At 42.5% G+C, this 24,099-nt stretch overlaps 1 protein-coding gene across 1 annotated transcript in view; it reads left to right on the top strand.

The window, feature by feature from the left end:
• The window catches only part of ADCY1 (adenylate cyclase 1), a 164,847-nt gene that overhangs the window by 56,945 nt on the left and 83,803 nt on the right, over positions 1–24,099 (top strand). The window contains exon 3 of the mRNA XM_008920697.3: positions 12,220–12,338. Coding sequence (XP_008918945.1) covers positions 12,220–12,338 — 119 coding nt within the window. The remainder of the gene's footprint in view (positions 1–12,219; positions 12,339–24,099) is intronic.

Here is a 24,099-nt window from a genome sequence, read left to right as displayed (position 1 = left end):
AGACCTTATCACTCTCTACAACTACCTGAAAGGAGATTGTATCCAGATGGGAGTTGGTCTCTTCTCCCAGGCAACAGGACAAGAGGACACAGTCTTAAGCTGCACCAAGGGAGGTTCAGGCTGGACATCAGGATAATTTCTCTATGGAAAGAGTTATCAAGCATTGGAATGGGCTGCCCAAGGAGGTGGTGGAGTCAGCATCCCTGGAGGTGTTCAAGAAACAACTGGATGTGGCAACTGGTGCCATGGTCTGGTTGACAAGGCGGTGTTGACAAAGGTTGGACTCGATGATCTCAGAGGTCTTTTCCAACCTAAAGGATTCGGTGATTCTGTGACAAATAGATAATTTTAAAAATAGTGGTCGTATAATTCTAAAACCTATTAATACTTCCGCTGTTAAGAGTTTTGGAATAAATAATAGAAAATTTAAAATATGTTCTCTTTCAAACAACTGTCAATTAAATATGCTAGTGTTTGACCCTGGGAAATTTTCAGCTTATTTTTCCTACTTACATTGTGTATTTTCCATTGGAGAGAATGGAGGGGGAGGGATGAACGGGAGCGCACAAACCTTTAATTATTAGATTATTAAACTGCACAACCATGCAGTTTTCAGCAGATAACATCACAGATAACAGTTGATAGGGCGAATTATCATAGGTAAGCACACTGGCTATAGTGCACTAAATCCTTAAGTTATACAGTAAGACAAATAATTCAAAAGTAGTTTCTTATGGCTAATTTCTAAATTTAAAACAATATCCATGAGAGCAGTGTTGCGTGTACACTAATGCAATGTTTTTATGCATTTTAGTACCATGACACAGTATGAAGTAAAGCAACCTCAGGAGTGAATTGTGATGTTCTTCGCTCAGCAGCAGAAATTCATAGAGAGCTTTAAAATGACATTAGAAAAGTTCTCTTGTATGTATTTTTATTGTTGTTCACAGAATTGTTTTCACTTCTAGGAGAGTGTCAACTACAAAAAAAGCTAGCTAATGCTTTACCACAAACTTGACACAACTTTTTGTGTGCCAGTTTTCAAGTGCAGGGTGGTTCCATCACAGACCAACTCTTTGCCACATAGGTGGTTCACATCACAGCAGCTGGCCTTGCCACATGTGCAGTTTGACAAAAGATATGTTATTGCTCAAGCACAGATTATCTCCATGCACAGGATACTGAGCTGGGCACTTTACTTTCATTCCAGTGTGTGAAAGTGTATGCTGTTTGCACACTCGTACTCTTGTGGATTTTCTGCCTGTTTCTTTTGGTCAGCCTTCTGTGAAGGAAAAGAGCTAGACTGCATACCATTAACTGGCAAGACAAATACATTCTAAGGTAGTTTTTTGTTGGGTTTGCCATTCTAAAGTGAACTTCCGTCTGTCACGTAATTTAAATTCTTTCCAAGGTTTTTGTTCCCCTTTACCTCTTCAATATAAACTTATTTCATTTGAAGTTTAGCTTTCCTTCAGGCATATTTGATTAGGAATTTCCCAGTTTGACAAGGAAATAACGTACTAAATCTGAGTCTCACTTGCTGTTTTAAGTGGGTGAATACACTCATTGCTTCCTTAGCATATTAGTGTTTTTTCCAGTTTGGAAGGCAATGAGATTTTCTGCTAATGGGTTAGGCTCACTTTCCTGCACTGTGATGATAAAATGAGGACAAGTAGTAAAAGCTTTTAGGTTTTTCTAATCTAAATTAGAAAAATTCTAGATTTTCCAAAGCAAAGCATTATTTATACCTTAGTCTTTGGAGATTCTGGCATCTGTTCCATTTTACTGTTTTGTGTTCTGATTTGCTTTCATATTGCTGTATTAAAGGCATATGTGGTCTTTGAAAAAGGAAATGCTAACTACTTACCATTTAATATGTCTTAATTACATTAATTATTTCTTTTGACTTCAAGTTCCTGTTCTTTTTTTAAAATTCTAGTCTGCTTACACCCACTAGTGAGCTCAGTTTCTATCACTAGCAATCGAAAGTGTAATCTTTTGTTCCACCACTGGCAAAGACCTGTAATAAGAAAGAGCATGTACTGATATTCAGTGGCTACTGCAACTCTAAATATATGCTGCATCAGTGGTATGATGCATGGTATATAAGCAGTAGTGGTGTGAAGCACTAGGGCTAGCCCAGCACTGTGTCCTTAATGTTCCATTGATTCTTCCCCTGTTCTGGAGCCTTGACTGCAAATTGTGTCTGCTCTAGGAGCAAGGAAAGAAGACTGGAAATTTTAGTGGCCTTTCTCTCCCTGCTCCCCTATGCCGGCTCCATTTCTCAGCAAGCTGCCAGAGGAGATCATGGGGATTTGCCACATATCTGTGTAGAGTTGGTGGAGATATCTAGGTTTTGGAGGAGCATGGTGAAGGAGAATGTTCATGGGTCAGAAGAAAATCAGGGAGTGCCATAGTCCCAGTACCAGCTTGAACTGAAACACGTAGCATATTCTTCAAGGAAAAAAAAGCACTAGCTGGGGACTGGAGGATTAGCAAGAGCAGAAAACGTGTCTATCTTGCTGAAGGTTGAGCTCTGTGGCTTTCACTTCATGAGGAATATATACTTGTCTAATTGAGGTATTCAGTGTTACATCAGTGGAACAAACCAGATATGACTGTGGACCGGAAAGAGGTGCACTTGTAACTGTAGAGGAAACATAGTATACCGGGGCAAGCCAGTGAAGATAATGTCTACTCTTCCAGGGGATACCATTGGTAAAGCTGATGCTGCTTCTGATTCAATCTTCCTAGCATCTTCAGAAGAAGAGATGCAATAGCAGGATTGATGTTCCAGTCCTGTTCATGATAGAACAGGACTCTGTGTAGCACTTCAGCCTCTAGCAAACCTGAGCTCACAGATGTAGCATCTACAGGCCTCCCTAGGCCTCCTGTGTTCCCTCTGATCATGACACTGGAAGATGATTAGTGCTCTTTCTGATAATTTTTAAGACCCTTCTTTATTTGAGTCAGAAAAGCCTTTTAATGAATAAATTAAAATTTTTGAATTTATGCTTTAAGTGTGCCTTTTTGTTTTTAACATATATACTCAAAATATCTATGCATATAGTCAGTGCTACCATGAGAGGATTTTTTCACTCAAAGACGACACCTAGCCTTCCTGACTCTGCAAGGCAAGCAGCAAAATATTTTCTTTCTACAAAGAAATATTTAGAACAGTATGTTCAGTGACTGTTCTGTGCCAAAATTTCATCTTCACTGATACACCCTAAAGAACCTGTTTATTAAAATCCTACTGAAGTGTGATAGGTAGAAACAAAGACATTAATCTAACACTGCTGGACTTGACAAATACCTGTCCCTGGCAATGTACTGCAGAAATACTGTTCCTTCTTCCCTGCCAAGCGTAAGGAAGGTTTCAAGTTATCTTCTCTAGAGAGTGGTCTGATTATATCTGTATGGCTACTTGCCCACACTATAGTGAGGGTAATAAAGATGTCTTAACTGTAAAGGCACTGATTGGTTGTGAGAATTAAGCTTATCACTCAAGTTCACTTTCAGTAGGAAGATTTCCATTAACTGAGATGAGTATAATCTTTTTTCTGTCAAGTTTCTGTGATGGTTATGTGGATACATTGGATATTTCCAGTGAGGTTTCAGAGGAAGTAGATACTAAAGATATAAGGTGAAAGTCAAAAGATTAATGGTAGTTTGGATGCTACAGTATATAGCTGGTGTCAACTTTGTTAGCTTGCCTCTCTGGTGATTAATCTTCGCTAGGTGTATTTCTAGAGCATTCTGATTTAATATATATGAGGATAGCTAGGAAGACAGGCTATGCTTTTTATATTTCTAGCTTCCTTGTTTATTCTCATAGCCTTTCTCAGCTCTTGTTCCTGTTTGAACAAGATTTGTGGAGCTGATCTCAAGTTACCCTACTATCAATCTTCCAGTTCTTTTTAGGGTAGTGTCACATAAATACTTCATAGACATTCTGCAATCTGAGGGTATCTGGTGCTTTTTTACATGCAGAGGTTTCCAACTCATTTAGCTCATGTGCTTTTGTGGATGGTACATAAAAGGTACAATGTACTACTGAGTTTTTCTCATTGTTATCATTCTCCTTCTTGAATGATGTCTCGTGAACTTTGTGCATTCAAGCAAGGTCTCTTTATGCCCACTCTCCATCTCAGTGCTTCTGCTTTTCATGCTGTTCATTGCCCTCTGTTTTAGCCAAGACTTCATGCTCCTCTAATTCTTTCACAAGGCCTTACCACCTCCACTGTAGCTAATAATGTTCTATGTGGAAACTATCAATGCCTCGTTAAACACTATTCTGTTGATGCATCCTGCCTTTCTTTTATTTAAACAAAAATAATCACTTAACCATGGAAATATGTTAAATTGGTCTGGTATAGGTTTATTCATTCTGAAACCTTCTTGCAGTTCATACATAGTATATTGACCACTTCCCATAGCTGTGTGTTGTTAGCCGTCCTCTTACTAATCAAAATCTGTGCATTAGATGGCATCTATATGGACGGTCTTTTATGATTACTATTATGGTAATGACTTGATGATTAATAAGATTTTTCAAGAAATCTCAGGAACGTTCTGAAACATTGCCACCTTGTGGCTTCAGAAAGATCACCATCTTTAACAGTGCTTTTTCGTGTACTCATTTGGAAGAGAGGGCAGAGCATAGTTGAATTTACAATAATTCACTAATTCTGTCTTTGTTTCCCAGCTTACAGAAAGTCTAAATGAATCCTAGTATTTTTACATAAAATTGTTCTTCCATGCATTGCACTAGGCTTCCTTTCTCTCTCATTTTTCTGTTTTTCCTTACAGGGAATTAAAATGGATGTGCAGTGTAACATAGGGATGACAAAAACTGTAAACCTACTAAGAAGAAGCTTTTAAAATTACTCAAAATTGAGTTTATTATGGTATAATTAGGTAGCAGGTGGTAATATTTAGGATGTACTTTGGAGTTTCTGCTGACTAAGTAGAAACTGAATCTCAAAATTATATAGATGAGTTGACTTTGAAACAGTAATATTAATGTTTTATATGCATGTCTGATGCTTGTCTTCTCTGGGGAAAGAAAAGGTTTTTAATTATGATGGCACTTTCCATTTAAGTATAGTAATAACAAAAGAAGATCTGTGATAGATTGCAAAAACTGTTGGGTTAGATTTCATGTTTCATATTGTAAAAAATCTTGTGTAAATGATCAAAATGCTCCTCCTTTTCCTATTTGTCATCATTGTTGGATTGTTACTATAATAAACAAAAATATTCATGTTTTATCAGCCAAGAAACAAATATGTCAAACCTGGTTTTGTTATTTTTCTTTCTCCATTTTTAAAGTCTCTATGAAAATGCAGAAAACAGGATTCCATGGGTATGGAGTCTTTCCTGAATTATGTGGCTCAGTGGTAGGCACTGTGAGAAAGGACTAGGATCTGGAGAGTCATCCAGAGTTACTGCTTTCCCCAGCATGAGATTGGGAACCTCCAAGTCCCATTTAGAGCAAGTTCAATGAGACACAGCTCTCTACCATCCAGGTTAGGGCCCAGGCTCCCTGATGGGTGAGAGCAGCAGTGCTAACACACCTGTCTGGAAGGAGGAGTTCAGGAGGAACATAATGAAGCTGACTGAAAGAGACAGAGTTATATCCATTACAGACCTGTTCTCATGGGATTGAAAAACATGCAAAGCAGTACATTTTTCTATGTGGCCCTTCAGCAGGTCCAGACTGTAACTTCATTCTCAAAATGAATTCCACTGGATGTGCTGTCTCAGTTTAATGAGACTGAAGTGTTTTGCTAAGGAGGATGAGTCATGAGCAAGACCAAACTCTTCCCTCTAAGCTATTGTAAATCAGAAATTAAGAGCTCCAATCGAGGAAGTATGGAGAAAGAAAAAAAATAACAGCCCTTTATTAAAGGATATATGTGTATTGGCAGAAAAACAATATAACACAAAAACAACTAAACAATAATCCTGTACCCAAAAGTCCCCTTCAAAAAGGAAACAGTTCAGTACCTTCCGCCTTTTGGCGCAATTCCAACCACGGCCAGCAGGGGGCGCTGTTGGATCACTGGAGGAGCAGAGCCTGCAGTGCTCGGTGCTGGTCAGCAGGGGGCGCTGTTGGGCTCTGGTGTGTGGGAGAAGCCAAAATGGAGATCTCCCTCCCCACCGAGAAGGGGAAGGGAAAAAGGGGAAAAAAAGGGGGCTTTTCCCATAAACTCATGCTGTCTGCAGCTGGCTGGGGCTGGGATTTTCCCGCTTTTGTCAATGGACATAAGCCACAGCCAACATGGGTGCAGAGGAGGAAAAGAGTGACCTTCTCCCCAAAAGGTTCCTCTGCAGGTGGGTCAAGCCTCTCCGATGAAATCCGAGCAGGTCTGGGCTGAGGGCAGAACAGGGTGCAGGAAAGCGGGGGCAAACAGGGGCCAGAAGCAGCCAGGTGACCAGGCCAAAAACAAAGTGAACCTCAGACCCCTCTGACACACACTTTCCCTGAGTTAGGGCAAAAGTGAAGTGCCTCCTGTTTCCAAAGAGAGAAAAAAAACCAAACTACTCACCCCTCCCCACAGTCTTCAAAGGGCCATCAGCTTGGAATGGGGATCTGTTGACTAGTTCTTTTGTGTGGGTCAATCACCCAAGGCAAACTACCCTCCCCCATTCAACATCTTTCTTTTACAGCAATGCAAGGGAAAGAAAAATTCCCTACTTGGGTTTTTAGAACAAATAAACCTATGACATATGCATATCCAGTAGCACGAAAGGAAAAGGAGAAATGAGATTCAAAGAACCAGAGAAAAATAACAGCCTGCAGCTCTGAAGCAATGCTACAGTTCCCTTGATTGCTTCTCTTCAGTATTTCAGAAAAAATGACAACTGTTTCTTTTGATAAAGTAATCTACATTGACTATAAATAATATTTCCATTTTGTTTTCTGTATATCTCACATGATAAACTACAGGAATACAATTTAGCATGGAGAAGTACAGCAAGTGTATCCAGTTTATGGGTAGAAGTTTTTGAGGAGTCATCCAACTGCACACCACACAGTTGGGAAGAGAGGAGAGGATGCTGGATAGGAACATTTAAGATATTATTTCTGTGTTTGAGCCTTCTTTTCTGATGAAAGGAGAGTGGATTCATGAAAGGATTTACAGCTTGCTGAAGGAACTTAAAAATGTAGCACAGTCATTTCCCTTACAGATGTCAAAATGAATAATTTTGTACAGTAGGAATAACTGCATAGTGTTGTTTGGGGAGCTGCATGAAATGATTCTAAATCAAGGTGAAAATTTCAAAGGACTTTGAGAAAGTCATAAGTATTTGGAAGCAGCAGTAAAATAAGAAAGAGAATGATTTTCAAAATGGGAAGAGAATGAGTATCTTCATTTGAAAACGGGCACAAGAAATATATTGGGAACATGCACTGGGGACTCCCACAAAAGCAGAGCTGGGGTGCCTGTGAGAGAGGCTGTCTAGGCCAGAGATGGGGATAGGAGAGGGAGTTGTGCTGGGAAGTGTCCAAACTGAAGAAAGCTGAAGAGAGTGTTGGGGCAGAATAGAGCCTGGAGACGATGGAATTTTTTGCTTCAATAGTCTCTGCTTGCTTCTTTCTGCTCCTCTCTCAGGAAAGAGAAATTGCACAACTGCTAGAGGGTGCTTGAGTCCCCTGCTATTTTAGAAGCCACACTTGTCCATCTTTAGCAGGATGGCTTCAGGCCTTCCCAGGAGGCTGCAGGCACCCTGCGCTCCTCATCCTTTTGCTGCTATCTCACTTGGTGCACAACAGTCAGAGAGGAACTCTGAAGATCATCCAGTCCAATCACTCCCTCAAAGCAGGACTGCCAGCAACACCAGGTCTGGTCAGCTTTGTCTTTGTCTAGTCTAGTGAAGTCTTGAATAATTACTAAAATTTTCCCTCAGGTCCAACCCAGAGTGAAAGTGGCAGTCCAGGAGTTTGAACTTACAATTAGATTTGAGAACGTTCCAAACAGCAAGTAGTAATATAGAGTCTTTTGGCCATTAACAATGGGGAACGCTTTTTTTTTTTTAATCCATTTCTCTGCTTTTGTGTATTTTCCCTCTTTGTCATGATCGTTGTTGACTAGGGCCAAGGTAGCACTGAGCAGTTCTTAATTGGCTTGGTAGGCACATTTTAACATGTCTTGGAATCAAAATGAATGTTTGTTCTTTCTCTAATTTCTAGTGATGCTTCATTGCTGTGGGAGAAAGAAATCTGGATGTTTTTCTAGATTGAGTGTCCTTTTTAAAAACAACTATGTCTTCATTAATAGTGCAGAAATCCTCGTTAATGAGGATGAGACAATTGGCAGAGGCAGCCCAGTTTGGCATTCAAAATCCCAGACTAGGACTAGGAATGTAAAACATTGTGAATGAGGGAAATATAGGTCCTCATCTATAATTTTCTTTTCATAGTGAGATTTGTGCAGGGAATGCAAAATCATTTACTGACAATTACAATCTCAGAAAAGAATCTTTTTTTTCAGCATGTTCACTTTAGACCATGTTAATGATGAGTGAAGATTTACAGCAGGAGAAGAAAAGAGTACAAATACCTAAAATAGTGTAAGTTGGTCATAGGGCCAAAATTTAATTTTCTGGGTAGAAAACAGCTATAATAATCCTAAACAACATTGTGAATCAGTGCGAAAGGTAAAAACGTTAAAACATTTTTGTCTCTACTAGACCTATGTTTAAGAATATGTCACATGTTTGGGCCACCTCAATACAATATCATTTGTCACCATTAAGAAATTTTGCAACATGAGCGTTGTTTTATTTTGGTAAAAGTTGTTGCTAATTGATTAGTGCTCCCTGCATCACTTTTTCTATTTTTTTTCTTTCATCAACTGCCCCTGTCAGAGGCAACAACCACTCAATCATAAATGCCTGCACAAATATGACCAGTCTTGCTTTAGTTTTGTCAGCTGTTTCATTCAATGCACTATGCAGCCATGCACATCTAGTTTTCATTTTATTCTGGTTTTCAGATTATTTTTGTAATCAGATAGCCATACGGGAGCAAATGAAAAAATCAGACAACAATGGTACGACTTGCTGAATAGAGATCCAGGTGGAACCCTTTCCCAAAACTTCCAACAGTTATATTTTGTGTACATGAATTTACTCTTGCTGTTCCAAGACTGTAAGTCCTTCAGCATTCCTTAGACTGACCTGAAGTGCAATACCACTTTACTCGACAAATGAGATTTTGCCCCAAATAGAAGAGACTTTTCTTATATTCTTTCCAGTGAGCTAAAAGCTATCTTTTGTTTATTTTCAATGCTTCGATATTTTCCATTGTGGGGTTCTTCCTCACATTTTTCAGTCTCCTCTTCAGTGACAAATCCTTACAGTCGAGATACTGCTTCCCTTCTTGGTTTGAAAGGTCAGAAGCAGCTGGCCTTTGAGAAGGCCGTAATTGAGTCTTTCCTTGCTCGGTGAGTCTGAAGCTTCTAACCCTCTTTGTAAAGACTCTACAATTCTTTTTCAGTAATCCATCTTTTTTTTTTTCCCCTCATCTCTAATGAAAAAAGCAAGCCACCACAATTTGATTAAGGATCTTCATATGCTCCCGCCACGTCTTATAACTGTCAAGCTAACGTGCATAGGATTCATCATTTTTGTAGCCTCTCTTAATACATCTGACGTCTGCGCATTTCAAATCTGTCAAGTGCTGCATCCTGCAGCTCTGCAATGTTGCTTTCACAGTAATGATTCTTATTACTTCCCTGGATTCCATGCTATTTGCCATGCACTGCAGAAGTTATCTATGATCTTTTCATTCTCATCTTGTATTGAAATTGTGTTTGCAGGCCATAGAAGAGATATTCTGTTAGCATTAGTCTCTGTAAGAGTCTGTTGGTATAATTTTTGTTTGCTTGTTTGTCTGATTAAGTCTGACTTTCTAGGAAACAGAAGCTGAAAACCTGATCTTCATAACAGTTTTGGAATTTAAATGGCAAAAATCTTGTTTAATATGCTCACTGAAGGAGAAGAGACAGAGAATATTTAGTCCTTATGAGACATTGTAAATTTCATATCCAGAACAGTACTTATGAAATTCCAGCATCATTTCGGGTTTATGCCATCTTAAGCACCAGAGAATTTAACCATCAGTCCAAATTTCTCTCTTGTATGGATTATCTGTTGCCTGATAGGTGGTCAGCTCATTTTAAAACCCCAGTTATATTTCACTTAAAACTATAAATCAACTGTAAGACACAAGTAGCGGGCAACGGAGCTTCACAAGATCCACTGCTGACAAAATATTTGGTTGGGATTTTAATCCAAATTTTGGGTTACCCAAATACAATTCTGTTGCAGAAATACAAGCATACCTAATAAATTAAAATAAAAATTATAGTAAATACCATTTTCTACTAAAATGTGAGATGCTTTGGTTAATCAGAAATTGCTATAAGCATATATTGTTAACAAATATTTAATTTCATCTTATTCTTTGCAATATTCTTAGTATATATATAAGAACGGTAGGAAACACACTTGATCCTTAGCCTCAAGACAATGTGGCTGCCACAAACATATGAAGGAACTTTAGTCTACAGTAAGTATCAGGGCAGTTCTGTAAAGTTTAACTTAATAAATATTATTAAATATATTAAATTATAAATATTCCGTGTGTCTTCTTCCAAAAGAAACTGTAAAATTAGAAATTTTGAGTATTATTTAATGGTTTTGACTGGTGAACATGTGCATGTGAGCAATACAAAGCATTTGTCTGTGCAGATACCCTCTTCACAGTGTTAATTGTTGCTCCTTACTTATTTAATATCATGTGAATAAAAGAAGGATGTGGTTGGGCCAAAATATGCAATTCTGTGATGTCTCACAGCTGCCATTATAGTGGCTCTTGATTGTCAGATAACAGAATCATAGAATAGTTGAGGGAACTCTGGAAGTCATCTGGTCCAGCCACCCTGGCCTCCAGGATGAGATCCTTCATTACTTTTCCAGTACCCAAGGTGAAACTGACTGGCCTGTAGTTCCCTGGGTCCTCCTTATTGCCCTTCTTGAATACAGAAGTGACATTTTCTTTCCTCCAGTCTTCAAGCAATTCTCCCAGTCACCATGTTGACTATCAGGAATGGCCTTAGAACGGCATCTGCCAGTTCACTCAGTGCTTGCTGGTGCATCCTGACAGGGGCCATGGACTTACTTCTATCCAGTTTGCTTAATTACTTCCTGGCCTAATCCTCTTCCACCAAGGGTACATCTTCCTTGCTCCAGCCTTTCCCTTTGTTGTCTGGAACTTGGGATTCTTGAATCAGATTGGATGTGGTTATGTGAATTCTTTCAGACTGTTGCCATGGCTGAAACTAGCAGGTCTGATGGATACTACATTTTGTCTTAAATGGCAAGGATTTTCTTTGTGAAAATAAAACTTGAATAGGTATCCAAGGATACTTTACAGCACCTAAGACCAACAGATGCAGATTTGCCAGGTGATACCTGGCAAATTTTCCACATATTCTTTTGTGGAAAAAACTACACAAGGCTTTATAGTCAATACTGACAAGATCCAAAACATTAGAGATCTTTTTTATGCAGGTTAGTGACCCATGCAAAAAATTTCTCTGTGAATATTGCAAGAAGATGTGTTTCTAACTAGGGTTTTGTACTGATGCATTTCATTCCTGAACTGGTTGGAACAGACATTGCCACACTGGATAAGATGCTGCTAAAACTGTACCTCTATTACTGTTCTCCTGAATTAGACAGTGAATAAATCCATCATCCACTCTCACTACTTAATAACCAGCTGTCATAGTTCTTGTAATGTAACACTTTCATTAAATCCAGGAAGAAATAGGACACACAAAAGCATAGCAAATAATCCTGGGGAGTCTTTCCCAGACAGATAAATGCTACTAACAATAAAGTAAGTTGTTATTATTAGCAATGTAACGTTAATGAAAATTATGGACTATTAGCTGCTCTTGAAGCTGCCTCTTTCTGTGTAGTTTTTTTATTTTATTTTCTTTTTTAGTGCAGAAGACTTTAAAAAAGACATTCACACAGTTTTCAGAAGTTTGAGAGAAATGGCTCATCTTATTTATATAGCAGAAATTTTAAGGAAGCAGATTAGATTAGGAAAAGATTGTCTAGCTAAATAGTTTAAACCTTTTGAAAAGTGGTCACACACTATACCAAAAAAGTGATGTTGTTTATGTTTTCTTTTAGGAACGTCTCTTGATGAGTCTGTTGCCCAGAAATGTTGCAATGGAAATGAAGGAAGATTTCCTGAAGCCTCCTGAAAGGATTTTCCACAAGATTTACATTCAAAGGCATGACAATGTGAGGTAGGATTGATTCTGCCCATGAAATAAACTAAAGAAGAGAATATTTAGTACAAGGACAGTGATGCATAATTGCAGTCAGGTTTCAGAGGAAAAAACTCCAAGCAGTACAGTGAAGATTTATCTTTTATACAGACTGGGAGAATGGATGCACTAGGAAGACTTAATAGTCTTCTCAGGAGTTAATAAGGAATCAATAAATGTCTTAGAATAGTAGTGCTGGGAGACAGACAACTTTTTCCAAGTGACTAGTCATTGGTTTTGTACTGTGTTATGTTTTGGGTGAATAGGAGTATTTATTTTACATGGTAGCTTTTACACATATTTTCTATAATAAGATTAATTATTTCTATTGCAATAGATTTTTCCGGTTAATAGCATGGAAACACAGAAAGAAAGTGTGGTTTGAACTTAAAAAAATGTGTATTTGTCAACATCATTTGAGGATTTCCCCTCAGAGGTTATTGAGGAAGTTCAATTCTACTTCTTGCTCTCATTCAGTATAAGACCGTTGTGCAAATGCTCTCATTTATACTGTTTGTTCCTAAAGTGCATTCTCATTTGCTATTCTTCCTTGCCCTCTGAAACAAATTCCTTAAAGGCCTTGTCTGTATTTTATCATGCTGCCTCCAAGTGCCTTGCTTCCACATCAAAAGCAGTGTCAAAGAGGTTCAATTGCTGTCATGGTTGCACTAAGCAAGGTGAAGGCTTAGTAAGTGATGTCACAGAGCTGCCTTGATTTGCACTGTGTACTTGTAGCAAAGGAGTAAACTCTTTTAGTACCTTCTCCTCTCCCTCATCCACTAGTAAGTTCCTTCTCTCGAGATTCAGTCTATCTCTCATCAAGCTGGCTTTAATATTTGCAAGGACCACTTCCTAGTGACTAAGTTGTAACTAAAAGCATTTCTGTCAGTGAGAGAAACAGAGATGGCTGTGATGAGAGAGTTCAGAAGTTTGACAAATTAGGTCAGTTTTACACTGTAAAACTGAACATTATTGAATTAAAAATTACTCATTAGTTGCTTACTTCATGCAAATGGTTAACTCTTACATAATGTTGATCTCATCATTCTGCATACAAACCTCTTAGTTTTTAACAATCAGTTTAAAGTTTGTTCTAAATGTATAGTACCCCAGAGCTGATGCTGCAAAGTTAGCAATGTTGTTTACAGTCTTTGATGGTTCTCAATTGTAACATTGCGGTCTTTATATGATAAAGAATGATGTACGCTCTTCGTGAGGTGGAAATCAAAGAGGCTTTATTTGAATTTTGCTCCCCCTTTTATCCCCTAAAACCATGTGACCTTCTAACCAATGGGGGTGTCTGTCCCTGCTCATGTCCCTTGATTCCCCTGCCCCTGGGACACGTCTCCTACATCACCCCCTTCTCAATTATTTAAGAAGGTCACGAAAACAGTGCAACAACAACAATGCAAACAATCAGAACAGTACATTGTAAACTACCAAAGCTTGCAATGACCCAGCACATCGCTTGCTTTGGCCTCTTATACCTCTATGGTAAACTTTATAAAACTGTCTTATATTCCCAAAGGGTAGTGCAACTTGGAGAAATAACTTTATTAACCTAGGGGTCCTAGCTCAACTGTGCATACTTATAATCTGTATTAATCTGAGAGTCTAAATAACTGGGGAGTTCAGCTTTATTTAAGAAATAGGATAAGCTTAGCAAAACTAAATTCTCCTAAAGTGACCATGTGGTGGAGGTAGTGTTATTTTGTGAGGTGTTTTGTTTTCAATACACTTGTCCAGTCAAACAACTCTCTTATTCATTCACACTCTCATTCACTGACGGCCGTCGTCCATTCATCACACACACATTCATAGGTTTTTTACAGACTGCTTTTTACCGCACTGGTCATCCTTAAATGTAAACCTGAAGCGTAAACATAACTCTTTTATAACTTCTGAGTTACTCTGGTTCTTGCTGCTGTAGTTGTGTACCTAGGTAGGGTCTAACACACCTGGAAGGAATCCATTTAAGCTCTTTTCCTGCAGGCACACAGGCATAGCCTCGTCCCCAAGTGACGAGATTTAATGGTCCCATCCACTGCCCTGAAATCAAATCTCTTACCATGACTGGTGGTCTGGGAGAGGTAAAAGCCTGAGGCTTGTGCTGCCTTTCATACCTGCTTCTTTCAGCGCTGTCACAATTTAAAAAATTGAAAACATACGTGGCTTTCCACAGACATTCTTGCGGGCTACACAGATTCCCCCCTTTTTTTGTTTATCTAATATGTGTTTCAGTGTGTGATGTGCCCTTTCAATAATTGCTTGTCCGAAGGAGGAGTGTGGAATACCTGTGATGTGTGAAGTTTCCCTATTTGATAGGAAGTAAAGCTGTTTTATTGTCAGTTTTTATTTGATTTGGGGTACTCAGGGTTGTTAAGCAACTAAGCCAGTGCCTTATCACATTCTTGACCTTTTCCCCTGTGTGTGCTGTGGCAGTTATGTATTGGGAATGTGTATCTACATGTACATATTTTAATGTGCCAAATTTGGAGATTTGTGTGATATCTGTTTGCCAAATCTCATTTGCCATTAACCCTCTGGGGTTAACACTTTTCTGAGATGGCCTGGGTGTGATTTTCTGACAGTCTGGGCATGATATGATGATGTCTTGAGCCTTATTGAGTGTTATCTGAAATTGTCTCTTCAGAGAATGTGCGTTCTGATGGAAAAATGAATGAGACAATTTCGCTTGCTCGAAGACTCTAGGTATGGTGTTCAACATTGCTGCTTTGTCAGAGTCTCGGTTCTCGTCAGCTATTGGCCCTGGCATGTCACTGTGTGACCTTGCGTGCATTATATAGAAATCAAACTTTATATGATTGACAAGAAACCATACAGAACGCATTTCAAACAAGTGAGGGTTAACAATATCTCGAAGAAACAAACTCTTGAGACAGGAGACTAACTTTGCAGTATAACAGCAATCAGTTACATATCAATAGGTTGTTCAGAAAATTTCCCTAAGGCAATGCAAATGGCAGACAGTTCCAGAACCTGTACAGAACCTTGGTTCATGGTCTGTACCTCTCGTTCCCATTGTCCTGTGTCAGGATTTTACCCAAGTCACTACAGCTTTTTGTGTTCTTCCTAGATGCATGTGTGAAGGCCCTGAGGCCTTTCACTGGTTCATGTTTGCATCTGGTTGTGGCCTTTAAAGGCAAACTACCAATTTCTGCCCACAACCTGTGTTTAGGGAGATGAATTGAGATGTCACCATCAAAGCCTGCCAAGGCAGTCTGGAATCCTGCATCCTCAGCTGGTATCCAATTGAAGTTGTTCTTTGTAGCTGGGATGTAGATGACGGCAGGGTCTCTCTGTCCAGTTCTTGTAATTGTCTTCTGCCTTTAATGACAAGCTTGGCAAACATTTCATTAGTAGTCCACACAGTTTTAGGTGGTGTGTGGGGCAGAAACAGCCACTCTAAAATTTATAGTGGGTCTTTCTCAGTCTGATCCCACTGAAACAAAACTGCAAATGGCTGGTACCTGCTGGGAACAAGGGCTAGGCAGATTTGCAGTTCAGGATTTCTCCTTCTGCCATGTCTGCCTTCTATTGCCTTGGCACGAATGTCTAATGCCTGCTTTGCCTCTGCTGTCAGAGACCTGTTAGACGTTAGGTTGGAGTTCCCCTTTAGCAGCTCAAATAGAGGGTATAGCCCCTCTGGGGTTATGCCTAAAACAGGCCTTAACCAGTTGATGGCTCCCAGAAGTTTTTGCAACTCATGTAGAGTGTTTTTTACCTCGAGCTGCAGTGGCTGTGGAGAAATTTCCTGCTGCGTGACTTTCCATCCAAGGTAAGTCCAGGGCTGCGATGGCTGGATTTTCTCTGGAGAACCTGCAACCCTGCATCTTGGACAGCTTTGATTAGAGCAGTAAGAGTAAATGGCAGTTCATTCTTTGTGGCCGTGGTTATTAATATGTCATCTGCATAATGGTGTATGATGGCTGTTTGATTTTTCGTTGGGCTATTTTGCATCCCCTGAAGAAGGACAACCCAGCAATAGCTTTGCATGGGCTGTGCTTTGTTTAAGACCATGATGGAAAAGGCAAGCCTTGGCACATTCTCAGGGTGTAGGAAGGTGACAAAAAGGCAGTTTTCTAAGTTAATGATTAGTGGTGGCCACTTTGCTGGAAGCATAGCAGGTGAGGCAAGTCCAGGCTGTGATGCTTCTGTAGGCTCTATGACTGCGTTTACTGCTCTTAACATTTGCAGTGTTCTCCACCTCTCACCTTTCTTGGGGGTGCAGAATACAGGGGTATTTTTGGGGCTGGTTGTTGGCACATTGTGGCTTGCCTCAAGCTGCTTCCTCTCTTGCTCATTAAAGCAGTTGGCAAAGAAGAGGATGGCGAGCAGCACAGCAGCAAGCAGTGTGATGCTCATGGCGTGGTCCCTGCCTCGCCCACAGCACCCTTGGTATGACTCAGCCCATTCCCTGCTGTTTAGGTACTTGTGGGATGTTGTTGCTAAGGGTCTCCAAGGACAATCTCTTTGAAAGTGGTCAGGGTCATCACATCTAATACAACTCACTCTATGTCTGGCCTCTTCTTGTACTCCTATCTGGGCGCTTAGGGTTGCAGTTAAAGGGGTAGACTGGTGCTCCACAGAGCCAACTCTTTGGTAGGGTCGAACCAGCTCAGCAATGCTGTAGCTCTGCCTTTCAGGAAGGGCTTGCATAGCTCTTTTACAGCCTGTGTTCACCTTTTCAAAAGCCAATTGCTTATACATCATCTCTCTGGCTTTATTTGTACTCAACTTGCTTGTTTAAAGTAGATTGCAGCCGATCTAAGCATCTTGAATTTGGTTCAGTACAACCTTGTAACACTTTTGTGGAGGACAGGTTGCTATCTTGGTCTGTAGTGAGAAGGTTTTTCATGGCTTTCAGGGCCTGTTTGGCTATTACTCTGTACATTTCCTGGGGATAGGTTGATTGGGCATCTACCGTGCTGTAATTTCCCTCTTGGAAATTGGTTTGTTGTTATGCCTGCTTGGGTGTTAGTTGCATACTTAGCACAATTCTCCCTATAGTCAGCTAACCGGACTGTATATTGGGTATATTAAGGACTAATTTCATTAGATTCTTCCAGTCATGTGGGGTGAAAAAATAGGTGGAACTCAATGTCTCCAAATACTTGAAAGTACTGGTTAAGGACATGCCAGCATCTCTTACCGACTGCCTCAATTTCTTTGTAACTTTATATGGCAGAGGCTGGAATTGAGGGGGCTGACGTTGGCTAAAATTGATTGAGCATGCGTGAATATCCTTCAAGCTTCCCACTCAAAATGCCTCATCCCGACATTGCTCACACTTGTTAACTGACCTTCCCCTGTTTGCCTCCTAGCTCCCTCCCGGTGGAACCATCTCTGGTCCCTCCTCCTCATCCCCCTTTACCTCCCCCACTGTGGTCCCAGTGAGCCCAGTTCCCTGTGGGTGGGTGGTGGTGGGTGGTGGTGGCAGTGAGGGGAAGGGGCCTCCCTCCCCCTTGTGCCTATGTGTGGGGCGGGGCAGCATTGGGGCTGTAAGAGATGGATCGGCTTCTGTTCCATTTGGCAGGCAAGATGGCTGCATGCACCCCGAAACACGAGGTCGCTGATCATCTGCAGCATGGGGGGGCAGAGATGCTGGGTTACCCCCCTCATTACTGCAACAGGGTCCCCTGCGCTGATCCCATGGGCAGGGATTTCACATATAAGGGTTCGTTCCCTCCCGGGAACCTGTGTCTCTGTGGCTTTCAGCTACTGACCTGTAACTTAACTCACGAACAGCTCCTCCCCCTCCCCCTCGTGGACCTCATGCGTTTGTCCTACGCCTAGGGGTTGGGCTGCTGCTAGCAGTGTGGGCAGGAGGGTGCGTGTTGGTGTTGGATGCTTGTATTGTTCATTTGTAGGCTCTGTGTAGTGCAGACATTATGATTTGCCAGGCTGAAAAGGCGTTGTCAGCCTGGGGGTCCCCCCCCGGGCTTTTAGTTTTATGAGGTTTCATATTTTATGCCAAATCTCTATGTGAAGAGCTCCCTCTAAGGGCAACTTAGGCACTGCTGCTTTAATGAAACGTACAAGCTCTGTTAGTTCAGCCCTTGTGGTTTGTATGTGGTATGGTTTTAGCAGAATGGCTAGTGCATCTGTGTCTTGTGAGGTTTCCGTGGAAACAAAGCTTCCCATGTTTACCTTAGTCTCTGAGCTGTAGGTACATGTGGGTGGGGTCCTTTGTCTGGCTGCTGAGTTTAGTTTCGCTTTCTCAGTCACTGTTTTTTTTTCTGGGGCTTTTTTCTTTCGCCGTCTGTGTCAGTGTCCAGGGGCTCTCCGGCTCTTGTAGCTGCTCCGGCGGCTTGTTGGCGACAGTAGACAGTGACGGGGGGGTCCCTCAGTGCAGCGCAGGGTCAGCGCGGCTCCGGTGGCAGAGGCGGCAAAAGGTTCCTTCAGGGTCTACATGGCTTCTGGTGGGTTTCTCCTCGGCGTAGAGGCTTCACGCCATGGTTATAGGCATGTGTGGGTCGGCAGGAGGTGGCTCCGGGACTCTCCCGGTCCGCTGGGCGGTGCGGGGGCTCCGGGTGCCGGCGGGGTCTTGCAGTGCGGCTTCGGCGGGTCCTGCACAGCTTTTTAGCGTGGTGCAGGGCCAGTGGAGGCGGCGGTCCCAGCGCAGGGTCCCCTGCGGTGGCTCCCACGGCGGTGGGAAGGGAAGGGGGGTGGCCGGCGGCACATGTGTGGCTCGGCCGTTTCTCCGCGCTTGCAAATTGAGGCACGTGCGGGGAGAGGGGCGGTGGGTCGGCAGGTCTTGGGGTCCCCAGGGCATCCGGGGGGGCGGCATGGAGCAGCTTAGCTGCCTCTGCATGGGTCTCTGTCGCTTTTTAGCTGTGGAGCGCCCGGCGGCGGCTCACGAGGTATACACAGCAGCTCCAAGCCCCCCTTGGTGGGGGCTGGGGGTTGCAGTGTTGGTAACTCACTCAGCTTCGCTGTTTTGCTGCCCGCTTCTACCTGCATGGTCCCCGGTCCCTCTCTTCGCTGCCTGCCATTCCGTTTCTCCTTTTTCTTTTCTTCTTCTTTGTTCCTGTGTACATTTCCCTAATATTTTTGAGCTCACTATATTAACTTTCCGTTTCTCATATGCGACTGAGATAATGGTTTTACAGACGTCTAAGTTTTTTTCAGTGAAAATTCCCGTCTCCAGACAATTGAGACGATAAATGGAATTACCGATTTTTGTGCCTGATTCAGGATATGCTAAACTAACCTAATAAAGGTTTCGAGTCCCAAGTTCAGGTGCGCCACGTGTAGCGTTGCAGTCTGTATATGATAAAGAATGATGTACGCTCTTCGTGAGGTGGAAATCAAAGAGGCTTTATTTGAATTTTGCTCCCCCTTTTATCTCCTAAAACCATGTGACCTTCTAACCAATGGGGGTGTCTGTCCCTGTGCATGTCCCTTGGTTCCCCTGCCCCTGGGACACGCCTCCTACACTCAGTTGCCAAAGTCAGAGTTGAGAGCTCTTGAAGGACACATTCAAAATCCAGTCGGCTGTCTTCCTCCTTCCCTTTTCCTCGTTCATGCCTCATGCTTTTATGGTGTTGCACTCCCTACCAATGCTGTTTGCATTTTTTCTTTTTCCTGCCAATCTTCCATCTTTGAGTGATGTCCTGCCTTTCTATTTGCAGTCACTTGTGCTAATCAAGTCTCATGTTTTGGTGCTTGGGTGTCTTCTACTTTGGCCCTTTGGTGATCACATTCCCTATATACTTATAAAAATTTTGTCTAGTTATACCATCAAAGTGCTATGAAATATATGTATATTGCTGATTGCACTTATATTCAGGGTCAAGGTGGGCTAATGGTAATTATAACATGATTGGTGTATTTATATCTTGTATATGTCAAAAGTATCTGCATTCATTACAGTGTGAGTGGTCATCTTAAACAGACTGCTTTGCAACTGGACTGGTTGGTTATAACACTTTTAAGTCCTCCCTTGTGCTGAAATCTTTTAGAAATGTAAACTCAGGAGTACTCTTTTTTTCCCCCACATGATATATTTTTTCACATAACCACTAAAGCTTCTGTGACTTATCCACTGATTCAATGCAGAGTTTATAAAAGTTTTGGAATCCAAATACCCTGTCTGGAGATGTGAACTCATTCTCTGACATTAAAAAGGTGCTTTTGGGGCAAATGGAGGCAAAGTTAAATGGTGAACCTGCGCGGCCGTGGGGTGGACCCTGCTCCCGCGGGTCCCGCGCGGCCCGGGGTCACCCCCGGTCCCCTCCCCCCCAGCGGGGAAAGGAGTGAGGGAGCTTCGCCGACGTGGCCCTGTGCCGTCTTGAGAAAGGAGAGAGAGGAGAGTGGAAGCCTCGGAGTACACAGAGGTTTGCCGGTCTGGTCTGGGGAAGGGGGATGGGGGAGGTGAAGGGTACCAGGCAGGCTGTGGGGGTCCTCGGACTGGAGGGTGGTCAGGTAAGTAGTGCGTGGGAAGATATGAGGAAACACGGTGGGGAGGACAAGATCAGGGTGGTTAATAGTTTCCTTTGGGGCTTGGAGATCTTGGCCAGGCTGGGGCCTGGAGAGGTCCTCGAGCCCTAGGTGGGTACGGTGGCCAGAACAGTTTTGCTCGTTTGTTTTTGGCTCACCTGAGGCTACTGCCCAGGTTTGGTATGTCCTGGATTTATTTGTTACATCCTGAAAGGTTGGTCAGGACAAAGGGCTGATCCTGGGTGTTTCCCTGGGATTGAATATAGACAGATGGCAGAAAACTAGGTAGTGTAAACTTGCCCTAATTGTTTTTAATAGTAGGAGTGCAGCCTGTGTACCCCTATGTGGTTGCGAGCTATGCTGGTGATGGTACATACCTTCGGTAGGGTCGCCCATGCCAGACAGGTCAAAACTGTAGGGTCGGATGCAATAAATCTGTGGGCAGGATGAGCTCGTTAGCCTTCTGGCAGTCATCCTAGGAGAAGGACAACTCTAATCCCAAACCCAGGCAGATGGAGCTCGCTTAGCCCTGTAAGGCCATCCATCTAAGAGAAGGTCACTCTAATCAAACCTACGTCCTGAGGACCTTGCTGCCACTGTCCAAGCTCACTCGGCCCTGGCAGATGAACCTCAGGATTAAAGGGTGGGTTCAGTTCCGCGCATACTGCATCTCACCTAAAAATCCATTGTGCAGGCTTGAAGGCTTTACCCACATGCAAAAAGTCCTGTAGCAACAGGTGAGGGTTGAAACGGCAGGTGAAAAGTGCACTGGAAGCCGCAGACCCAACCCTGCATGGAGGTGGTTCAGGATATTGGTCATTTGAGACTGACCGGAGATGACAGTCTCTTGGGGCAGCACCCTGAACGACCAAGTGGCCTTTTCAAGGACAGCACTGCTTGCTCCACTCGGAGAGGGGCCTAGAAAAGGTGGCCTAAACAAAGTTCATCTCCACTTTCACCCAGTTGGTTACCTGCAGACCAACGGGCATCTTCTTCCAATGCGGTTGCACAAAGATCAAAAGACAAAGGCACACACCTGCCTCCAAAGGTGTACCTAAATTAACTCTAGCATGTTGGAACATCAGAACCACACTCGATTCTGCGGATAGCGGACGTCCTGAGTGACGTTCTGCCCTAATTGCCCATGAACTGGCTCGTCTCAACATCGACATTGCTGCTCTCAGTGAAGTTCACCTTCACGAGGAAGGCAGCCTCAGAGAACATGGTGCTGGTTACACACTCTTTTGGTCAGGTAAGCCCAGAACCGAAAAACATCTCTCAGGTGTCGGCTTCATGATCAAAAACTCTATTCTTCCCAAACTCGAAAATCTGCCGACGGGTCACTCTGACCACATTATCTCCCTATGTCTTCCACTACACAACAACCAACACGTCGTCCTCTTCAGTATATACGCCCCAACTCTCCAAGCTGACCCTGCTGAAAAAGACAAATTTTACGCTGACCTGTGCCACCTTACCCAAAAGGTGCCTGCAGATGATAAGGTCATCATCCTTGGTGATTTCAACGCCAGAGTAGGAAAGAATTTTGAAGCCTGGAAAGGAATATTAGGCAAGCATGGTGTTGGAAACTGCAACGATAATGGTCGACTCCTGCTAGAATTCTGTGCAGAGCAACAGCTCACCATCACTAACACTATCTTTCAGCAGAAAGATAGACTGAAGACAACCTGGATGCACCCCAGATCTAAGCATTGGCACCTCATCGATTATGTCCTAGTGCGACGGAGAAATGTTTGCGATGTCCACCATACCTGCGTGATGCCCAGTGCAGAATGCCAAACAGACCATCGACTTGTGCGCTGTAAACTCAACTTTAATCTCAAATTCAAACCTAAAAGGGGCAGTATCCCAAGGAGGAGACTCCAAATTAACAATCTCCAATCAGCCACAGTTAGAGACAGTTTCCAGGCAAACCTTCAAACTAGGCTTGAAAACCATTCCACAGATTCTGCAGATTCCTCTCCTGAAACAATTTGGCACCATATTAAGAACAGCATCCTGCAATCCTCCGAAGAATTCTTAGGGTTCTCCCTCAAGAAGAACAAGGACTGGTTTGACGGAAATAATCAAGAAATCCAGGACTTGCTGAGGAAGAAGAGAACCGCCCACCAAGCACACCTTGCACTGCCATCCTGTCACGCAAGAAAAACAGCCTTTTGTCTTGCATGCAGCAAGTTCCAACAGAAACTCCGCGACATCCAGAACAAGTGGTGGACCGATCTAGCTGAAAAACCTCAATTATGCGCAGATACAGGTGATCACAAAGGTTTCTATGAGGCCTTAAAAACAGCATACGGGCCTACATACCAGGTACAAAGCCCTCTACTCAGCGCTGATGGTCAAACACTTCTGGCAGATAAAACCTCCATTCTGAATCGATGGTCTGAACACTTTCAGACTCTACTCAGTACCAACCGTGTAGTCCAAGACTCAGCTATTCAGTGCATCACACAACAACCAGTGAAGTATGAATTGGATACTGCTCCCACTTTGGGAGAAACCCTCAAGGCCATACAGCAGGTGAAAATTGGCAAGGCAGCTGGGATTGATGGAATTCCACCTGAAATCTGGAAACATGGGAGCCTTGCACTCCACACCAAATTTCATGAGTTTGTGGTGCGCTGTTGGGAACTCGGCAAACTACCATCAGACCTTTGTGATGCAGTCATCATCACCTTGTATAAGAAGAAAGGAATTAAATCTGACTGCTCAAACTACCGTCGTATTACTCTGCTCTCCATTGCTGGCAAAATCATGGCTAGAATACTATTGAACAGACTAATACCCTCTATAGCAGAAGGAATCCTTCCTGAAAGTCAGTGTGGTTTCAGAGCCAACAGGAGTACCACAGATATGGTGTTCGTTTTCAGACAACTGCAAGAGAAATGTAGGGAACAGAACAAAGGTCTTTATGTAACCTTTGTCGACCTCACCAAGGCTTTCGATACTGTGAGCTTTAGAAAAGGTCTGTGGCAGATTTTGGAACGTTTAGGATGTCCCCCCAAGTTCCTTAACATGATCATCTCACTCCACGAGGATCAACACGGTCAAGTCAGATATGGCAATGCACTTTCTGAGCCCTTTTTAATTAAGAATGGTGTGAAACAAGGCTGTGTTCTTGCTCCTACCCTATTCACAGTCTTGTTCAGCATGATGCTTCAAAGGGCCATGGCAGATCTCAATGATCAGGACGGTATCTACATTCGATATCGTACTGATGGAAGTCTATTCAATCTAAGGCGTCTGAAGGCCCACA

The sequence above is a fragment of the Manacus vitellinus genome, unplaced genomic scaffold (genome assembly GCF_001715985.3).
Source record: "Manacus vitellinus isolate BGI_N305 unplaced genomic scaffold, ASM171598v3 scaffold_55_pilon, whole genome shotgun sequence".
In the NCBI taxonomy this organism is placed as follows: Eukaryota; Metazoa; Chordata; class Aves; order Passeriformes; family Pipridae; genus Manacus; species Manacus vitellinus.
The sequence above is the reverse complement of the archived record's forward strand: the minus strand, read 5'-3'. Positions and strand labels throughout refer to the sequence as shown.